Source organism: Catharus ustulatus, chromosome 6 (assembly GCF_009819885.2).
Source record: "Catharus ustulatus isolate bCatUst1 chromosome 6, bCatUst1.pri.v2, whole genome shotgun sequence".
NCBI classification, from domain to species: Eukaryota; Metazoa; Chordata; class Aves; order Passeriformes; family Turdidae; genus Catharus; species Catharus ustulatus.
Genome location: NC_046226.1, coordinates 52,342,876 through 52,361,432, shown reverse-complemented (window position 1 = coordinate 52,361,432; position 18,557 = coordinate 52,342,876). Strand labels below are relative to the sequence as shown.

At 42.7% G+C, this 18,557-nt stretch overlaps 2 protein-coding genes across 2 annotated transcripts; both read left to right on the top strand.

Moving 5' to 3' along the window:
- Window positions 1-4,975: 4,975 nt before the first annotated feature.
- Window positions 4,976-12,695, top strand: TMEM9B (TMEM9 domain family member B). Its single transcript, XM_033063613.1, has 5 exons — window positions 4,976-5,123; window positions 6,826-6,917; window positions 8,594-8,702; window positions 9,575-9,709; window positions 11,530-12,695. Exons 1-5 carry the CDS (start codon window positions 5,049-5,051, stop codon window positions 11,683-11,685), a joined length of 567 nt encoding a protein of 188 aa, XP_032919504.1. The 5' UTR covers window positions 4,976-5,048; the 3' UTR covers window positions 11,686-12,695.
- Window positions 12,696-12,787: 92 nt separating this feature from the next.
- Window positions 12,788-17,557, top strand: ASCL3 (achaete-scute family bHLH transcription factor 3). Its single transcript, XM_033063614.1, has 2 exons — window positions 12,788-14,683; window positions 16,683-17,557. Exon 2 carries the CDS (start codon window positions 16,688-16,690, stop codon window positions 17,225-17,227), a length of 540 nt encoding a protein of 179 aa, XP_032919505.1. The 5' UTR covers window positions 12,788-14,683; window positions 16,683-16,687; the 3' UTR covers window positions 17,228-17,557.
- The last annotated feature ends 1,000 nt before the right edge of the window (window positions 17,558-18,557 follow it).

Here is an 18,557-nt window from a genome sequence, read left to right as displayed (position 1 = left end):
ACTGATCCCTTTGAATACAAACCAGGAAGCATTGAATGTATTAGAGTAATCCATGTGGATTACTCCGTATGAGGAAGAAACTGTGGTTCCTTTTTGGGCACGTTTGCCTCTAGCAAAAGCTCTCTGGGGTAGAACAAGGAGCAGCAAAGTGTGTGTGGAGGAGCCCTGACCTTGTCTCCCCCATGAGCCATACATGCAGGGCATCTGAGGTCTTGCTGGGTCAGGGCTGGCAGAGGCTATTTATAAAATTTGGATTAAACAAACAAATGCAGAAGTTGTTCTTCATGCTGCAAGGGATGAAGTCAGAGTTGTGGACTTAGACATCATGGATAAAGAGCTGAAGCCCCTGTCTTGCCTACAAGCTGCTGCTCCTTGTGTTTGCAGCATGTGTCCTTTGCTGAAGGAAGGGACATGCAGCAGGAATTGCACTGATAAGAGCATGACATAGGTCCCAAATTGAAACCACACACAGAACAGGGCATGCTCCCCACGTATGTGATGTGGGGACTCAGCTGCTGCAGTGTGAGAGAGCCCTGACTGACCTTGCATTAGCAGAGAGGGACCTTGAACTCTTACAGCCAGCAGAAAAGTCAGGAGTGGATTCACTGAGACAGAAAGATAAAACAAACGCACAGCTCTTTCAGCACTTCCCTCCATTTGCTTCGTATCATAAATATCAATACAAATATAGAAATACAGAGGTAAACAGTTTGCCCAGCTTGCCCTTTCCATATGCATGCATTTCTGCTGTGAAAGGCTTTATGTAACCCCTGACAGCAGATTGCAAAATAATGTCTCAGTTATGGAAGGAAGCCACGAGCCATTACATTGCATTACTGTAATGTAATGGGTCCCTGAGATGAACCAGATTTGGAGAGCTGGCTTTTACTGTAAACCTTGTCCCCCATCCAGCCCACTGGCATTGATTTCTCTTTGTATTCTCCAGAGATCAAAGACCACAAGGCCAGAATAGCAGCTAGACTGGAACTGAGCCACTGGGGTTTGGGCCCCAGACAGAAATTCATGAGACAAAACTCTGCTGTTTATTTGAAGGGGTACAATACCAGTGACAGAACTTATTCAGGTGGATGCTGATGACCAATCTGCTGAAAGATGAATTTCTCATTAGCCTTTCTCATTTATTACACTTTGACATTGTAATTAATCTTTTCCTATGGTTCTTTGCTAAGTAAAGGCTGCTGTGACGACAAGAGCTGCCATAATTTTAATTTTTTAACTGAATGTAGGGAATAGACAAAAAAAGAATCTGCATTTACTTTGTTTTTTTCTTCTGTGCAAATGTCACACCACTTTCATGTTGGCAATAAATGCAGAATTGCTGATTCAATCACTTATTTACATAATCCCCTCAGATTTTTCTTTTATATCATTGTTGATAATGAAAAGATTTTCTCAGCTGGGAAAACAAAGGGAAGCAGGCAAGTTCTGAATGTGAATAGGCTGAAGTGACATAAAAAGATGGTAATTTGCATTAGTAAAAATAATCATAATGTGGATAATTCAAGTGGTGGCAAATAGCATCTATCCCTACCTGCCCTGAGGAACAGCCACCCCGTGACAGCTCAGCTGCAGCGTGTGAAGCAGCCCTACACCAATTGTTTGACACAGCACAGCAGAGTCCAGTGTAATTACCAGAGAGCATAAAGGTACTTTGCAGAGAAAAGCTTTTAAAGTACTCATATTCACATGTGAATCAGTGCAGCACAGTAAGGAGGAGCAGAGGCACAGCTTAGGGCACTGTTGGCTACAGAGACCGTGTGGCTTTGGGAAGGCTCCTGCAACAGGAAAGGAAATGCAGGAGCTCGCTCTGCACATACAGTGCCTGGAAATATAAAGCTCTTCATAAGCTATTTTTGTTAGATGACTGAGCAGGAAAGATGTGGCCCTGGAGCAGCTGCCCCACCCAATGCCTAGAGATGCACAGCCTGTGCTGTCTCTTCATTGCACAGCCTTGGTTCTTGTTCCCAAAAGCCTGGCTCAAGCTGTGCCCCAATAGCTGAGGGGGATGCACTCCAGCTCACCCTCCATGGCTGGGGGACACCAGAGACCCCAGAGCCTCAGAGGCAGAGCCTTTGAATAATCAGAGCCACTGCCAGCAGCTCTTGGGGGCACTTGGTGTGTGAGTATTGATAATGGAGACAAACATGAGATCAACTAGAAAACTGTAAAACCCATAGTTTGACACAGCACACTGACAGCAAAGTGCAAGGTTTAGCTTGGAGAGGGCAGTGTATCGTACAAACCTCAAACAAATCTTGTTATTAAAGCAGGGTGTATGTTATTTTAAAAAAGCAAACTAGATGAGAGAGCTCAGCTCCATTAACTTGAAGAGGATTGGTCCAGTAAGGACAGAGTGAGCAGTGCAGGGAGCAGCCTGCTGCCACTAAAGCTTCGACTCTGCTGATAATCCAGTGAGAGCTCTCTTGAAGATGAAACACATCTTCAGCCCTTCTGGAAGATTAGCAAGCTGGAAAGCAATTATAGTCATGGCAGTCATTTAATAATTTCCTTAAAATCAAATTTGTATACATTTTTTAGCTGTCTTTTCCCTTTAAAAAAAAACCCCTGTAGTTTAACAGTATTGCTTCTGATACTGGTATGCTGACAAATGCATTAAAAAAAATTGGAACAGAACTGAAAAAAATCTAAATGTCAAGACAGAAACTCCCAGTGTTCTTTTCTTAATAATTCATCCAGGAGCTTTGCTTACCTAATCTCTTATTATTGTTTTCTAGGGGAAGAAAGGACTCATCTTCTGGAAGAAGTAACCTTTACATCCTGCAGCAACAAGAGCCTGTGGCTCACAAGTTCCTGTTTCTTTTTTTTTTCCTTTTTTTTTTTTTTTTGGTGTTCCTGGCTTTGAGGAAGCTCCAATACTGGGCTTGAAGGTCCCCGAGGCTGTTCCAGCCACCTAAATAAAAGCACATTTATTACCTGTGCATCAGAACTCTCTGAATGGGTTAAATAAATTAGTTTATCAGGCTCTCTTTTCTTACACCAAACTCTTCCAAAGGCAGTGATGCTTCTGAAACTGCGTATTGTTTACTTCAGCTCCAAATGGGATCTGTGTTTTTCTAAACATTCAGCATGTTTTTCGACTCAGCAGTCAATCTTCCCACCGTAGACTATGGCTGTGGGTGGTGGGGAAGACACAGAGCCACCTTCACGCTTCAAAACACTTCCATTGCAGATACAGACATTAAATAGACAAATTGTTTGGCTAAGGCTGAAACCTGATGTACTCTCGTTACAGTCTGCTGGCAATTTTCCCCGAATTTTAAATAAAGGTGTTTTGTGTTTCCATAGCAACTCGAGCTCCTTTCCTGAGATGTCTGATGCCCTGCTAGTATTACACAACCTATTGTATTAGGAAGGAGTGAAGAGTGCTGTTGAAAAGCTGGCTGACTCTAAAGGATTATGAAATTACAGCCACCGAGTGGGGGCTGGGAAGGGAGAAGGAAAGCAGAGCAGCTCTTGGCCATGTACGTGCTACTTGGGAGTTTAGACAGAGAGCCATGGAACTGTAGAATGGTTTGGGTTGGAAGGGACCTTAGGGATTCTCCCAGGTCCAATGCCACTGCCATGGGAAGGGACACCTTCCACCAGACCAGGCTGCTCAGAGCTCCCTCTGGCCTGGCCTTGAACACTATCAAGGACAGGGCATCCCCAGCTTCTCTGAGTTCTTCTGAACAACCTGTACCAATCTCCCAATGCCTTCACAGTAAAGAATTTCTTTCTAATATCTCATCTAAACCTACTCTGAGTGTGAAGCCATTCCCCTTGTCCTGTCACTACCTGCTCTTGTCAAGAATCACTCTCCACTTTTTGTGTCAGCTCCCATCCGGTACAGGAACGGCTACAAGAAGGACAGGAGGTGTGGAAAGGAGGAGAAGGAACGAAATAGGCTGAGTCACAGCGCCTGCTGCTCCTCTCTGAAGGTGTCAGAGGAGCTGAGATGAGCCCCAGCTGCTCCCCAGGCTGGGCTCAAACCTTGTTCAGCAGTGGCTGCTGTGCCAGGGACAGGCTGGGCCCAGCCCTGGCAGCCTCAGGTGGGTTTGGGGTCCCTACACAAGTAGTGGAGACTCATAGATTGTTTAATCTGCCAGGTTTTAGGGACCACGGCTGGAAATGCTGCTTCTCACCAAGGCTGGCTGCCCTCTGCAAGGAGGTGAGTACAGCTCTTGGGTGGAGATAATAATATGAAAAATGAGGAACATTGCTGGATTTTAGTGTCATCTTCTCAGAGAAACAGTTGTCTACGAAATGTGTGAAGATTTATATAACCGTGTGTTCAGACGTGTAAAAACTGGATTATATGCTGCTCACACACCTCAATTAGAGTGGAACCAACAATCACTTCTAACCTGTTCCAGCTGGGCCAGTGTTGGGGGAACTACCAGTCAGCCCTACCTCTCTTTAAAAAAGGACATGTGCATACTGAGCAGTGTCCAGAGAAGGGTAACAAGGCTCCTGAAAGGCTTAGAAAATATGTCTTACGAGGAGTGGCTGGGGAGATGGGTTTGTTCAGCTGGAGGAGGCTCAGGGGAGACCTCCCCTCTCTACACCTGCCTGAAAGGAGGGAGCAGGGAGGTGGGAGCTGTGCCTGCAGTGAGAAGACTCGAAGGAATGGCCTTAAGCTGAGACAGGGGATATTCACATTAGATACTAGAAAAAATGTTTTCACTGTCAGTATCGGAATAGGAGGTGGTGGAGTATCCGCCCCTAGAGATGTTCCAGGGGTGCTGTGTGCTGCGGCTTAGTGGTTACAGCGCTGGGTTGGTGACTGGACCGGATGATCTTGGAATTCTCTCCAACGCCGACGATTCCACGATTGCAGGAATGTTTCCGCGCCGGCGGGCCCGCGCCCCGGAACCATCGTGCGGCGCCGCCGTTCCCGCGGGGCCGGCGCCACTGGCGGACGGCGCCCCACGTGAGGGCGGCGGGCGGAAGTGATGGCGGCGGGGGCCCGGCGGCGGCCCGGCGGCGAGCGGCGGCGGTAAAGCGGCCACAGAGCGGCGGGGCCCGACATGGCGGCCCGCGGGGCGCGCCTCTGCTCGCTGCTGCTGCTGGCCGCGCTGGCGGGGCTGGGCGCCGAGGCCAAGGTGAGCGGGGCGGGGGACACGGGTCACGGCGGTGCTCCCGGTACCGGGCCTTCCCTCGGCCGCCGCCCCCGCCGGCCGCTCGGTTCCCGCGGGTCGCTCCCCTCTCCTGGCCCCGCTGCTGCCCCGGCTGGCTGCAGGGGAAGGCCGGAGCCGGTGGTTTCGTGCGGGCGCTGCCCTGCCCAGCTCGGCGGAGGAGCAGGGCCCGGCGGCGCCAGCCCCGGTTCCTGCCGCCCTTTAGCTCGTAGCCATTGATGTCGCTTTGCCGTGGTGCTCGGGGCACCGTCACACAAAACTCCGAGTGGCGATGGAGCTGCTGTTCCCGGGGCTGGGTGGGGCTGAGCGCCGGGCCCTCCGCAGCCCCGGCGGCGGTCGCTGCCCGGCCTCGGCCGCGCTGAGTGCGAGCGCTCTGCTCTTGGCCCTGCTGGGTTCACATTTGGGACTATTGCCGTAGTTCGCTGCGGTGGGCAGAGAACACCGTGTTTTCTACAGTCAGAGCAGCCGCGTTTGAATTTTCTCCAAATAACGTCTGAATTTTCTACTTTTGAATGGTAATCAGCGGCTTGACTTCTCTGTGGCGGGAGCAGAAGCGATTTGGTGTAGTGTGTAGTAGCTGGGGTGTATTTGTGCTGCTCTCCTGAGACCCCCCTGCAGTGTAGAACCCCCCGGCTCTGGTTCCCCAGCACGGGAGGGACATGGAGCTGCTGGAGCCACTCCAGAGGAGGCCATGAAAGTGAACACAGGGCTGGAGCACCTCTGCTGTGAGGAAAGGCTGAGGGAATTTGGATTGTTTAGTCTACGGAAGAGGAGACTCCATGGTGACCTAGTTGCTCTACCAGAAATCCTCCCAGTACCTGGGATCTGTAAGAGAGGTGGAGAAGAACTGATTACATGGGCATGTAGTGTCAGGACAAGTTTTACACTGAAAGAGCATGGGTATGAGAAAGAAAGTCCTCTCTGTGAGGGTAGTGAGGCACTGGCAGAGGTTGCCCAGAGAAGCTGTGGATGCCCCGACCCTGGCAGTGTTCCAGCCCAGCTTGCATGGGGCTTTGAGCAGCCTGGTCTAGTGGAAGGTGTCCCTGCCTGTGGCAATGGAGTTGGAACTGGATCAGCTTTAAGGTCCCTTCCACCCCAAACCTTTCTGTGATTCTGTGTTAGTGCAGTCATGGTTTTCCAACTGACCTGTGCCCACTTGGTGTTAGTCTGACTTGGCTGTTCAGTGTAGAAGTTCATTACCAAAACTTGTTCATGTGTTCTTTTGTAATGCCATTAGAAATTACCTTGAACTTTATGTTTATCCTTTTATTATTTGCCAAAATAAGATCAGTATTCTTTCATTCCTTTTAAGCTTATCACTGATCTGTTAAGCAGCTGTCCCTGTAAGCTGAATAGTTGAGTAATCAGCATCAGCAATTTCTGCATGTGTGGTCTTTCTTAGAAAGAGGAATGAGCTTAAACTCCATTTCTTTTCCCTCAAAAATGTGTTTCTGTCTCAAGTAGTGTTACTTGACAAATTATTCTACTCGCTTAGTAATTCTTAAACTTGTAGGAAGTCCTGAGTAAGACTTTTCAAAGATACTTGCAAATAATTTGTGTTAAATACTTAAGTTCTTATGTGAAGAATGCTTTCTGTACCCCATATAATATAAATAATATAATAAATTTTGATAATTTGTTCTAAGCGTGTTGTTTACTTCACTTTTAGAATTCTGAGGATGTCCGGTGTAAATGCATCTGCCCTCCGTACAAGGACCATTCAGGCCATATTTACAACAAAAATGTTTCACAGAAAGACTGGTGAGTGTGTGTGGTACATACAAAATGACAGTAAATCTGATTGGTTAAAGACTGTTCTGTAGTGATTACACGTGACTCTCATGGTGGTATCAGGACAAAGCAGAGCATTTCCATAACTTACTGGAGCTTTCCTTTCAAAAGTACTCCAGAATTCAGCTCTAGCAAGGGACAAGGCTCAAACCCTGTAGTTTTTGCCCTGTTTTCTATTTTGGTTTGCTTGCTTGCATGTTTGAATGTTTATTTAGGCTTGGAAGTAGAAGAGAGGAAAGTGGTGTATTTTAAATCCAGTGATTTGGAATGGCGTAAAGGCAAGGGAGCACAAACCTGGAACTGGGACTTGGGAGTATTGTCTTTGCTTTTTCTACTCTTGAAAACCATCCCATCATTTAGGAACTCTTGTTTCTGGAGTTTTGTGAGATTCCAGTAGATTTTGCACTTTCTAGCAACTTGGAGAATTAAAAATGGTGATATTAATATTCCTTATATTCTCAGTAACAGACTTCCTACTGTACTTAACCAATGTACAAGATTTCTGCAGTACTTGGGCAGTGTATTGATACAAGCTTTCAGTCACAGGAACAGCAATTGCACAGATTGTACCTGGCATGTAGTTTGATTTTTGTAGCTTGAATGCTGCATTGTTCCACAGAGGAAAATGTAGTTCTGCTTTCACATAAATGAGAAAAATAAACCCTCCCCTCCAGAGGCTGTGAGGTGGCACTCAGCAGTTGCAGCTATGAAGAAGTACAAAGAAGACAGGAGAGATGAGCTGGTGCGTGGCTGAGTTTTTGCAGCACTGTAATTGAGCCCAGTTAAGTGTTGAGTTCCAGGCTGCTGCTGTCACTTCAGGCCTTTTGTTTCACTGCCTGCTGCTGATTGTGCCCCACACTGAGGTAAACAGGAAAAAGGTGAAACAGGATTCTGTTTCTGGTCAGTGCTCTGCAGGGACCTTGGGGGTCTGTGAATAACAACCTGAGTCAGCAGAAAAACCAGCATGTGTGTTGTGGTTGGAAGCAGTTGTCTTGTGGCAGCTGGATTTCAATGCTGTGCTATAGAGTGCCCATAATATTGTCAACCACACTTTTCCACAGGGGCCTGATTTGCATTTGGTAATCTTTTAAGTCAAATGCGTTTGCTGAAAGCTGAATGCTCTTTATTCACTGTCTTGCTGCTTAGAGAAACAGCCTGACTTCCTTTTTTATTTTCCCCAATGTCTGTACCTTGTGATGACAAGAAAAAAAGAAATTCAGTCCATGAATGTCAGAGAGAGGCAAATCCTTCAAGACAGTGAAAGGATGGAATGATGCTCTTTTGAGTATGATGAAGAAGGAAGTGGAATTAGGAGTGGAAGTTTACTTTTATCCATGATGTCAGTGTCAAATGGTGCATTTGTGCTGGATTAGTATCCTTGGGCTTGTTCTGTTAACAGCTTTAGTATCTCCACTGGAAGACATTGTATTGAGTTAGAAAGGTCTTACAACTTAACTTGTTTAGCAGCTTGTCAGTAGCTGAATTTCTTGTTTAAGTGACATAACTGTGGCATAGTGATTCATTTGTACCTGCAGTTTAGAACAACTGAACTTAAGTGAGCTGAGCTTCTCAGCTCCTGCAGCAGAGTGGAACAGCCCAGCTAAAGCCAGCTCAAAGCTGACAGGGCAGTTTCTGTGTTTCCTCAGTGATTGTCTCCATGTGGTGGAGCCCATGCCTGTCCCTGGACCTGATGTAGAAGCTTATTGTTTACGTTGTGAGTGCAAATATGAGGAGAGAAGCTCAGTCACAATTAAGGTAAGCACTGAATTCTGTTGGCATATATTAAAGACTTCAGCTGTTTAGTAAATATGTCTATTGTCTTTTAGGGAAGTGCTATTTTTAAAGGGAGAACTGTTCTAAGGCAGCATAAAATGTAGCTTTTTTTTGTAGTAATTGTTCACAATCTTGAGCAGTAACAACAGCATCAAACTTTAGCTGAAGAAATGAACCCTAGACCCTTTATTGAAGATCTCCGCTTTTGAGATGAGACTTTACACCTTGCTAAAATTCTGACTGTTCTAGGACGTTTTGTCAAGCTTTGGGCTTTGTTTTCCTTATTATTTCAGAGGACCTCTCATTACACAGCTGCCTTAATTTTCTTTATCCATATTTGTTCTAACAGATGTTTTCTGTCCTCTTCACATTCCTGTCCTATTAGAGCCATTGAGGCCTGGACTGCTGTGAATAGACTGTCTTTTGGTTTTTGACAACACAGACTACTTTATTTTTGGGATTTTAGAAGTTTGATGTTTTGTTTTGCCTTCCCATTTTGCTTGGAGACTGAATGCAGGTCTTTACTAGACAGCAAGAGATCACTGGGTGATGCCCCAGATTTGTCACCTGTTTAATGGCCGGTTGTCTTGGTGGCAGTGAGAGTTATAACACTGAATTGTTTTAAGGGGCATAGCCTAAGATTCTTTGCAAGATTTCACAGTTTCAAACTACCCTAAACCCTTTTCATACCATGTTGTAATTTGTTAGTTTCCCTTTCTTTCTGGCTTTTAAATCATCTGGTGATGATTTAAAGATCAAACCTAATCTATGCTCATCTTTTGGTCCTTGCTGCCTGTTGTGAGACTGGGGAGGAATGTCACAATCTTGGCATAAACTGTGCTTGCATTATGTAGGTGACAATCATCATATACCTGTCCATTTTGGGCCTACTCCTTCTGTACATGGTGTACCTTACCCTGGTGGAACCGATCCTGAAGAGGCGTCTCCTGGGACACTCACAGCTCATACAAAGTGATGAAGACATTGGGGTGAGTTCCCCAGTCTTTGTGCACTTGTTTAGCATGAAGATTTCGTGGTTGGTTGGTAATGATTTGGGGTGAGCAGCTTTTTTGCCAGGCAGTCTAAACGCTTTCCCTGCTGGGAGAGGAAAAGAAAGCTGTGTGATGACTTCTGTGAAGTCATACTTTCATTTTTCACTGGGCTGGAATGTGGTGAGAACTGCTTCAGTTGTACAAGCTCTAGGCACAGATTGTTTTCACAGAGAAGAAACAGTGCAAGAATGGAAGTAAGGATATACAGGAGTATAACTCTTAAAGAGTTAATGATCCAGTCTTGCCAGTGATCATTTTTATGGGAAGTGCTTACTGCTTAGATGGCTCTCTACAAAAAGAAAGTGTGGGGGTTGCATCTTCTGTTGTTCCAGTTTGAGTTTCATTATGCTAAAACTTCAAGAAGAAATTGCTATAATGAAGCAGCCAGAAATCAGTGTGACAGTACACTCCAACAGGTCAGTAGAGCTTTTTTTGAGAGAAGAAGGGGAGTAGTCCAGTATTGACATGGGGTTTTCTGTAATTACTGACCTTTGCAATCTCTAGCACTGGATTTTGTGGCTGAATTTCAAGGCAGTGTTTTCATTCATGTTGCCCATTGGTGACAGTGGCAAATGATGAATGTAAGCCACTTCCTTAATCCTCTTTCCTTTGAAATTCTTTTTTCCCCTTATTGTCTACATAGAATTGAAAGTATCTAGCCTTGGAGCTGAGCTCTGTGTTCTCCCACCATGTGTTTCAAAGTAGCACACCATGTGTTGCTATTACGATATTTTTTTTCCCTATGAATGAAGTGACCTGTCTCCCGTTAAATGCTCATTCGAGGTATATCCAGTTGTATAACTTATGGTGAGATGATAGCTCTTTTGATCAGGGATTGTCTGTTGTTCTTTGTGAGCATATTTTTTAGATGCTCATTGTGGCTTTGGGACTTACAGCAATCATTTTAACAGGTATCATTTATGATAATCTGTGTACAGCTGAGAGTTATCATTGAGCTGCTCTGCACAGTCATATCACAAATAAAATATCAAGTAAATGTCTTCAGAAGTGTTCTGGGAAAAAAAAAGTGAAATGTAGGAGTACAAAAAGACTGTTATTTAATATAGGACAATTATGTTGTTTTTCATTATGCATTGTATATATAATGCTTTCTGATGTAGCTTTAGCAGCATGAATTTGTCCAAACAGTTTAATATTCAAATAAGAAGTTCAGTTCCAGCCCTTAGTGTTTATAACTTGGCTCTATTTGCTAGCAGAAAATAAAGCCTTGCAGGTACTGTTAGAAAACAGAGTAAACATTAAACAAGTTCTTGTTGAGCTCTGTCACTTTAACAGCTGTATTGACACTGTGCTTTCAGACAGCTCAGCACAATAGACTTAGTTTGGTAAACACCAGAGTGTGTTGGTTTGATATAGAAGCTGTGTGTGAACATCCTGAACTGCCTGGCAGGAGATGGCCAGGAGCTGACAGGGAACTGACCCTGTGCACTCACCACAGTGATGGGGGTGCTCTGGGCTGCAAAAGGGTGCAAGACTGATGTGATCCTGCAGCTCACCATGGTGTCTCTGGGCAGCAGGGAATTGACAGTACAATTAAGTATGGTGTGTTTGGGAAATCTGTAGAAGCTCCTGTGAATGAAAAAATTGAAGTACAGTTACAACAATTCAAAAACTTGTATGGTCATTGTTACTGACCAGCTTGTTGGAACCTTGAGAAAAGGTAAAATCAACTCTAATGACACAGAAGCCTTGCAGCTGGAATTCTGAGGTGTAACCGTGGATTTCTGCCCTTCCAGGACCACCAGCCTTTCGCCAATGCCCACGACGTGCTGGCCCGCTCGCGGAGCCGCGCCAACGTGCTGAACAAGGTGGAGTATGCCCAGCAGCGCTGGAAGCTCCAGGTGCAGGAGCAGCGCAAGTCCGTCTTCGACCGGCACGTCGTGCTCAGCTAAGGGGCTCAGGGAGGGAACTCCAGCCCTGTGGACTAGTGGAAAGAGCTGATAGAAGTCTTCCTAATCCTGCCAATTCAGACGTTTTCTTGAATGATTTGTTAGTGATTTGAAAAACCCCACAAAATAAATTAAAGAAGTATTTGAACTTGGAAGGGATGTACTGGAGTGGAAGCAGTTTAAACAGATTAGTTAACCAAAAGCTTAAATCTTTATGTTTTCAAATGGCTTTTACTAACAAAACTGAAAAAGAAAAAAACCTAAGATACCTTGGGTTGCCACTGTGGTACATTATTTACAGTTGTGACTTTATGGTGGTTTTTAACTATATATTTCTCTCTACTATTTATGTGGTTAAAAAGTACCTGGGAACACAGTAATTACTTACAACTCACTAATCACTTTATGTAAAGTCCTTTTGTAAATATACTTGGATTTTCTGCTGATTGATGCTAAGTACTGGAAATCAAAGTCTTGCAATATAGTTTTGGTCTCAGAGAATGAAATCCTGCTGGCTGTGTTCATCATTTGGTTTCTTGCACTCCTGCTTTCAAGATGCTTGTATGGCAAGTGATGTCTGCAGACTTAAGGCAAAACACAAGTGGACACTGACTCCTGGAGCTGCATATTTCAAGTACTGTGATGTAGATAAATTCAAATGCAGTGCACATTCAAGACAGTGTTGACATTTTGTTCTATTTTGCTTTAATAGCTTAATATATTGTAGTTGTATGATATCTCTTAATTTTTTTCCCTTTCTTTTCATGGGTCAAGTCTCAGGAGTTAGTATATGATGAAATATTTATTATAAAAATCTTCCTGCATTTGTCTGGATTGATGGTGTAAGGCACATACTTTCTCTAGCACCTGTCATCTTGGGAGTTAGGTGTATTTTTTTATCTGTGACTCTGTACTCATCTCTCTTCAGAGGTTATACAGTTGCTAGATGATTAACTTTCATATATCCCCTTTGGAATGTAACAATTAAAGATAAAACTGATTTTTGAAAAATGGATCTGCATTATCAGTTTGTCATCATTTTTCTCCCTCATTATGCTGCATATAAATTCCATCTATAAAAGTACTCCTCTGAAAACGCTTCAGAGTAGAAATATGCACTTGTTCAGTGATTAGGTGAAGAAAGGCTCATCAAATTGGTAATTGAAAGAAGTTTTAAAGCCATGACTCAGATGTAGCTGTGCATATGTAGTTGCATTATTGTGTGACAGTTCTGAGTTCTGGTGTGGAAGGAGGTGGTACATGGAAGAAGAATACTCTGTTTCTGGAAGCAGTTTTGGCTTGTTTAGTCCATGCATGGGGGAATGACAGATACAGAGCTTCATTTTCATGTCAGTCCTGTAGACTTGCAAAACTGAGTTAACCTGGATTTAAAGCAGGTAGTGAATTGGTAGATTCACAGGATTCTTGCTTTAAACTCAAAAAAAAAAAAATGTCACAAAGATTGACAGGTCAAGAAAAATAAATTCAGGCTTGGGTTCAGTTTTTGTGTTCAACATCGCCCTGATAAGTGTGAAGTTGTTTAATTAGTGCTGTTTGATTACTGATTATGACACTGATGTACTTAGGGCCCACTAAAGAAAAAGAATGCAACCTGTTTGTGGGATGCATGCCTTGATTGTTGAATATCTCCTTGTCTGCCAGTCCTGGGACTTGTTCTACATTGTAGCTGCCTTTCCCACAAGGCCTGACCCTGGCATGGGAAGGGGGATGTTGGATACAGCACTGGGGCCCACATAGGGGCAGCAGGAGGTGAAGCTTTCTTCCCTTGATGCATGACAGTCCCAAGAAACAGGACTGAATGTATGTACATCTTCTGCTAGTAAAAGTATTTCTGATCTTACAGTGTCTTACAGTTTTAAGCTAAAGTGGCTTGGGTTTGGATTTTTTTGTGTGGTTATACTTTGATAGCTAGAAGGGCCAAACCATGAGATAGTCTTAAGGGTCAATCCTGTAAAATGTGGGAATTTTGAGGATAGGTGTCCTATGTTTTTGCAGCTGTGCAATTGGACAACTAATATACAAAGGTATGTAGCATCTACATGTGCATGTATACATTGTGTAGTAGATTCCACACTGTTTCTCTTTTTAAGCAAAGCCTGTGTTGCTACTGTTGACTCACTGTTTTCAAATCTTCTCTTCTTATATATATATTCACCTTTTATGTGATGTTACACTGAGCACTAAAAGAATTTCCCAAAATTACATATGTAATGATTAAATGCAAAGGCATTTTAAGCTATGTGTCCTCACCTGTAGTGGGGACAAATCCATCACAAATTTCTAAATGAATGCTGTTTTTCTGTGTTTAAAATGAATTTGTGGAAACTAGTTTGCTTATGCCTTGATGTTGAATATTTGCCTAAATTCTAGCCAATTGTTATATTTAGACATTAGAGTACAAAATGCCAATAAGTTAAAATACTGGTTTGTATTTTCATTACTATACTGTAGTACTCTGCAACAGGAGGCAAACAGGAAGTGTACAATCCACATTCTTGGTTACTTTTTCAGATAATCTGGATGTGTTCAATAGCAGTTTCAAAATTTCTAGCCCTTAATGCCGAGTTTTGTTGCCATCATAGCTGTGGTGTGGGTGGAAAAACCCAACCAGAAATGAGCAGATCTAACTGTAAGCTACTTTGCATGTTGTCAATTGACTATAAATTGCAGCAGTCATTGACTCAGTGGAACAAGCTACATAATTCAGGTAGGAGACTTGCATGTTGCTGTATCTAGCCACAGATCTTCACTGCATATCAATGTTCTTGTAAATCACTTCTACCTACCATTTACTAACAGTGTTTTCATGGCTTTTTAATGAATCCTGTTTAATGTGATCTCCTATTTAATAAGGTGTAAGAAAAATGGAACATTAACTTCTTGTTGTTTTTTTTTAATATCACTCAGGTATTTTCAGGTGTTCATCACTCTTATGACAGCACATCTTGTTTCCCTGGATTTTACTTTCATCTGAAGATTGGTGAGTCTCTAGTCTAACAGGAAAATGTTCCTATCACTTGCATTTTGCACTTTGTGCAGGCGTTGAGGCAACAGGTAACTGTTCTATATAACATTGTTACAGAGCAGAAGTGTTAGATACTGCAAATATCTCTTCTTGAGGGGCTTGTGTCGGTTTTGGTTTCTTGCTCTGGAGTGATGTTGTGCCATAATTTCTTTCTTGCTATGTAGCAGACTCTTCTTCCTCAGTGTTTTTAAGTTGTTAGCAGCAGGAAGTTTTTAGGCAATAACCCAACTTGTATAAGTAGAAAAGGGGAAGTTGACTGTCTACTATTTTCAATTTATGAGGAGTGTATATTCACCTCTGAATTTTTTGCATGCATATTAATGTGAAATGTATTTGTGTTCATGCTTTTAGCCTATCTACAGAAGTACCTGTTTAAGATGCATGGAACCTCCACTCATACCTAACAGCTATAAATGGATTCTTCACTCACAGGATTTCTGTTGTGAAATCTATGTCCTTTAGAAAAAGAGACAACTCTGCATTTTCATAGAATATGTTGTGAGAACAGGTCCATACCGAGTAATATTCTCTGTATAAATGTGGAAGGTATGAAGTCATTAGAAAACATCACATTATCCCCATATCTTTGTGAAGATTTACATTATGGAACTGTGATTGGAACACTTGAACATTTGAAGCTTTTGCCAAATTTCTGTGAGTGTGGAATCCAGCAGTTTCTAGTAGCCTAGTTTAATGTTCAGGTATGGTTTCCATTTTAGAGCATGCAATAGAACCTAAGTGCTTTAGACAGCAAGGTATGGATGTACAAGTGGATGGTAAGAGCATTTTTGGATCAATTCTGTGTAGGCAAGTATTGGTTGCAAGCTTTAAGGGTGGCTTACAGTGTTTCTTTAAAAATTAACCGGTTATTTCAATGTATTTAAAGAAGCTATTAGGTAACAGTCATTACATTCTCAGCTCTTAGGCTGATGTTTAGCTGATTGAATAATGATAATAGGGAAGGCACTATAATGTGGTTTCTTATAAACCACTGCAAGAGTATCTTTATAATAAACATATCAGGGGGGTTTGAGTAGTTACACCTGCTGCAATGCCGCTCTGAAGAGAGGGTGTGAGGGTAGGCCAGTCTGACTTACAGGTTTTCCAGCAGGGCCCCAACAACTGTGTGCCATCCCTTCTTCGTATTACTAGGACATGGGTTTTTCCTGCAATAAACTGTTTATTTCATAACCCTCTAGCAGTAGGATTGATTTTAGTATTTCATGTCTGTGTTTAATCTGCAGGTGAATGGAGAAGGAATGTGAAGACCCAAAGAGATGCTAGATAGAGTAGAAATTCTCTCATCTCTCTAAACTTCCTGTAAATCTTTGTATGAGGGGATGTAATACCTGGCAGACATGGAATTAAGATTGAGATCCGTTCTCTGCACAAGTTTTCTGTTTTGTTAAGATGATATATTGAATGTGACATCAAGTGACTAGAGAAAAATAATTTGTCTTTGAAGTCTCTTCAGTATGAATAAGGAGTCTTTTACTGGAATTGTAAATTTAGTTTTTTTCAGGGAGGGGAAGGGGGTGGGGAGAATGTCTCAGATATTGGCCTGCTTTATTTGTTGTCTGTAGACATGTAAGTTTTGGTGGATTTGGAGCAAGCTAGACCTATGTGGAATACATATAGGTAGAGTCTCTTAATTTCTAAAGCTGAGGTGAAAGGAGACTGCTTTCTCTTTCCTTTAGGAGACTTTAGTGGCTTTGTGTTAATACCTGTTGTGTATTAATTTAATCAGTGTGACTGACTTGCACCTTCTTGTACTTTGCAAATGGGATGTTGTCTTGTTCTACCTGATCTTCCAACATCATTCTAAAATATCACAAATGCATTAAAAATCTCTTCTGGTAAATGTCAGCAAGGCCACGTGTTAGTAAGTCCAGGTGAGTTTTTTATAGTGTTCAGTGTGACTTGTTGAAAGTGTTCTGTAATTATGTGTTTGCAGGCTAGATGCAGAACCTGATGGATGGCAAAAGCTACTGTAACCTCATCTGTGCTGAGGCTCAGCACATCCAGCTGGCAAGGCCTTTCTGTGCAGACCCACTGGTCACGTTTCACGTGTACCCAGAAGCACCAAACCAGGTCCCTTTGTCCGAAGATTTGTCATTCCTTCCTTTCATGTCGGAGCATCTCATTACTGAGACCTTCTACAGTGAGCCCTGTCCTTTTCCCTACCAAATGCCCCATTCTAGTCTCCACAAGAGTGAGTACTCCTATGGGTCAGCTTTCATCAGGAAGAGGAATGAGAGGGAAAGGCAGCGTGTTAAGTGTGTCAATGAAGGCTACGCCAAGCTGAGGCACCACCTGCCCAAGGAATACTTGGAGAAACGGCTCAGCAAAGTGGAGACCCTCCGTGCTGCTATAAAATACATTAGCTACCTGCAGTCTGTGCTGTGCACTGACTCTGTGGTGGCAGGAAAAGGTGTCACAGAGCCCAAGCAGGCTCCTAAAGCCACTAACAAACAAACCCAGTTCTTGAAGACGATCTAGAGCGTTCCGAAGTTATCCTGTCTGGGAATGTAGTAGCCACTGTGTTAATGACGTGTGTGTTGCTGGCACTTCTTAGGAGCAGATCGTGGCACACGTCAGAATCAGCCCACACAAGAGCTTTAACGTTGCAGATAGTAACTACACTCGGATATGAGAGAGACAACTGGGAAAATCTCAGCTGAATGACCTAAGTTAATTCATGAAAATCAGAATGCATTTCTAAATTTGTCACCAAGCTAAAAATGTAACACCTATATGTGTGAAGTAACTGTATGTCTCATCACAACCTGCATACTTCAAAATAAAATCTTTCTACTTACGTGACTGAGATTCTTCTAATTTTCTGTAGTGTTATTGGTTTACTCTCACACGCACTTTCTTAAAATATTGAGTCTAATTGCCAGTGTTTCTTTTAAAATGCCTGTTTAAAGGTTCCAAGGAGTGTTGTTAGATGCCAAAAGAAAGGATAATTCAGTTTAAAATGAAGAAAAATAGAGTAGGGCAGGAGCTCTCTGAAGCTCAGTTACTGAGCACAGGAAGAGCTGTTCCATAATTTTCTTATTAGTGAATATTTTAATCACATTGAAAACTTTTGGCATTGCATAATTTCTATTGAAAATTGGATTCTTGTACAGATGTCAGTGCCCTTAGAAATTACTAGAACTGCTTACATAATACGCAGTATAAAGATGGCTGGCACAGTTTTGGCCATTGACATAAAAATAATACTGCAATATAAATTTTTTGGGACTTTGGTAATAGTTGAGGTCTGGAGTGGTCTTCCCCAGTGTCCCTGTCTCTTCCTCTGTGCTACTGATGGTGTCAGTTAAGTGTTATAAAATAGAACTGTATGAAGGTGATGAAGAGAGTTTAGCTCATAACCGATCAAGTGTCTTATATGTTTACTCTGTGTAAGGGAATCATTGATACTAAATAATTCTGCTGACAGAATGAGAGCATGTAGAAAATGTACCAAAAAATAGTTACAGACTTCCCAAGTGATGTATCCTTCTCCCTAACTGCAGTCTCTCATCCTGTTACATTTTTTTATGGCAGTTAATTGAAACATGCTTTAAAATAGGCAATTAAGTATTCCAAGCACCTCCTCCCCCCCCTAAAAAAACCACATACAAACAAACCAAACAACAAATTAACAAATGTCAACCCTTTGCCTTTCTTTTAAGGAGGATGTGAAAATTAGGCATCTCAGCAGAGGTTAACAGGTAGATTTCTGCATTATAATATGACATATTTTTGATAGGCACTTTGTAAGATAGGCACATTAATCCTTCTCCCTTACTGTGTAAGGAGAAAATTGTAAAGTGATTTG

Bases quoted from the DNA above. Each gene is read 5' to 3' on its own strand.
- TMEM9B (XM_033063613.1), top strand. From the start codon at position 5,049: ATGGCGGCCCGCGGGGCGCGCCTCTGCTCGCTGCTGCTGCTGGCCGCG. The intron at 6,918-8,593 runs GTGAGTGTGTGT...GTGTTTCCTCAG, and splicing joins AATGTTTCACAGAAAGACTG to TGATTGTCTCCATGTGGTGG. The intron at 9,710-11,529 runs GTGAGTTCCCCA...CTGCCCTTCCAG, and splicing joins AAAGTGATGAAGACATTGGG to GACCACCAGCCTTTCGCCAA.
- ASCL3 (XM_033063614.1), top strand. From the start codon at position 16,688: ATGCAGAACCTGATGGATGGCAAAAGCTACTGTAACCTCATCTGTGCT.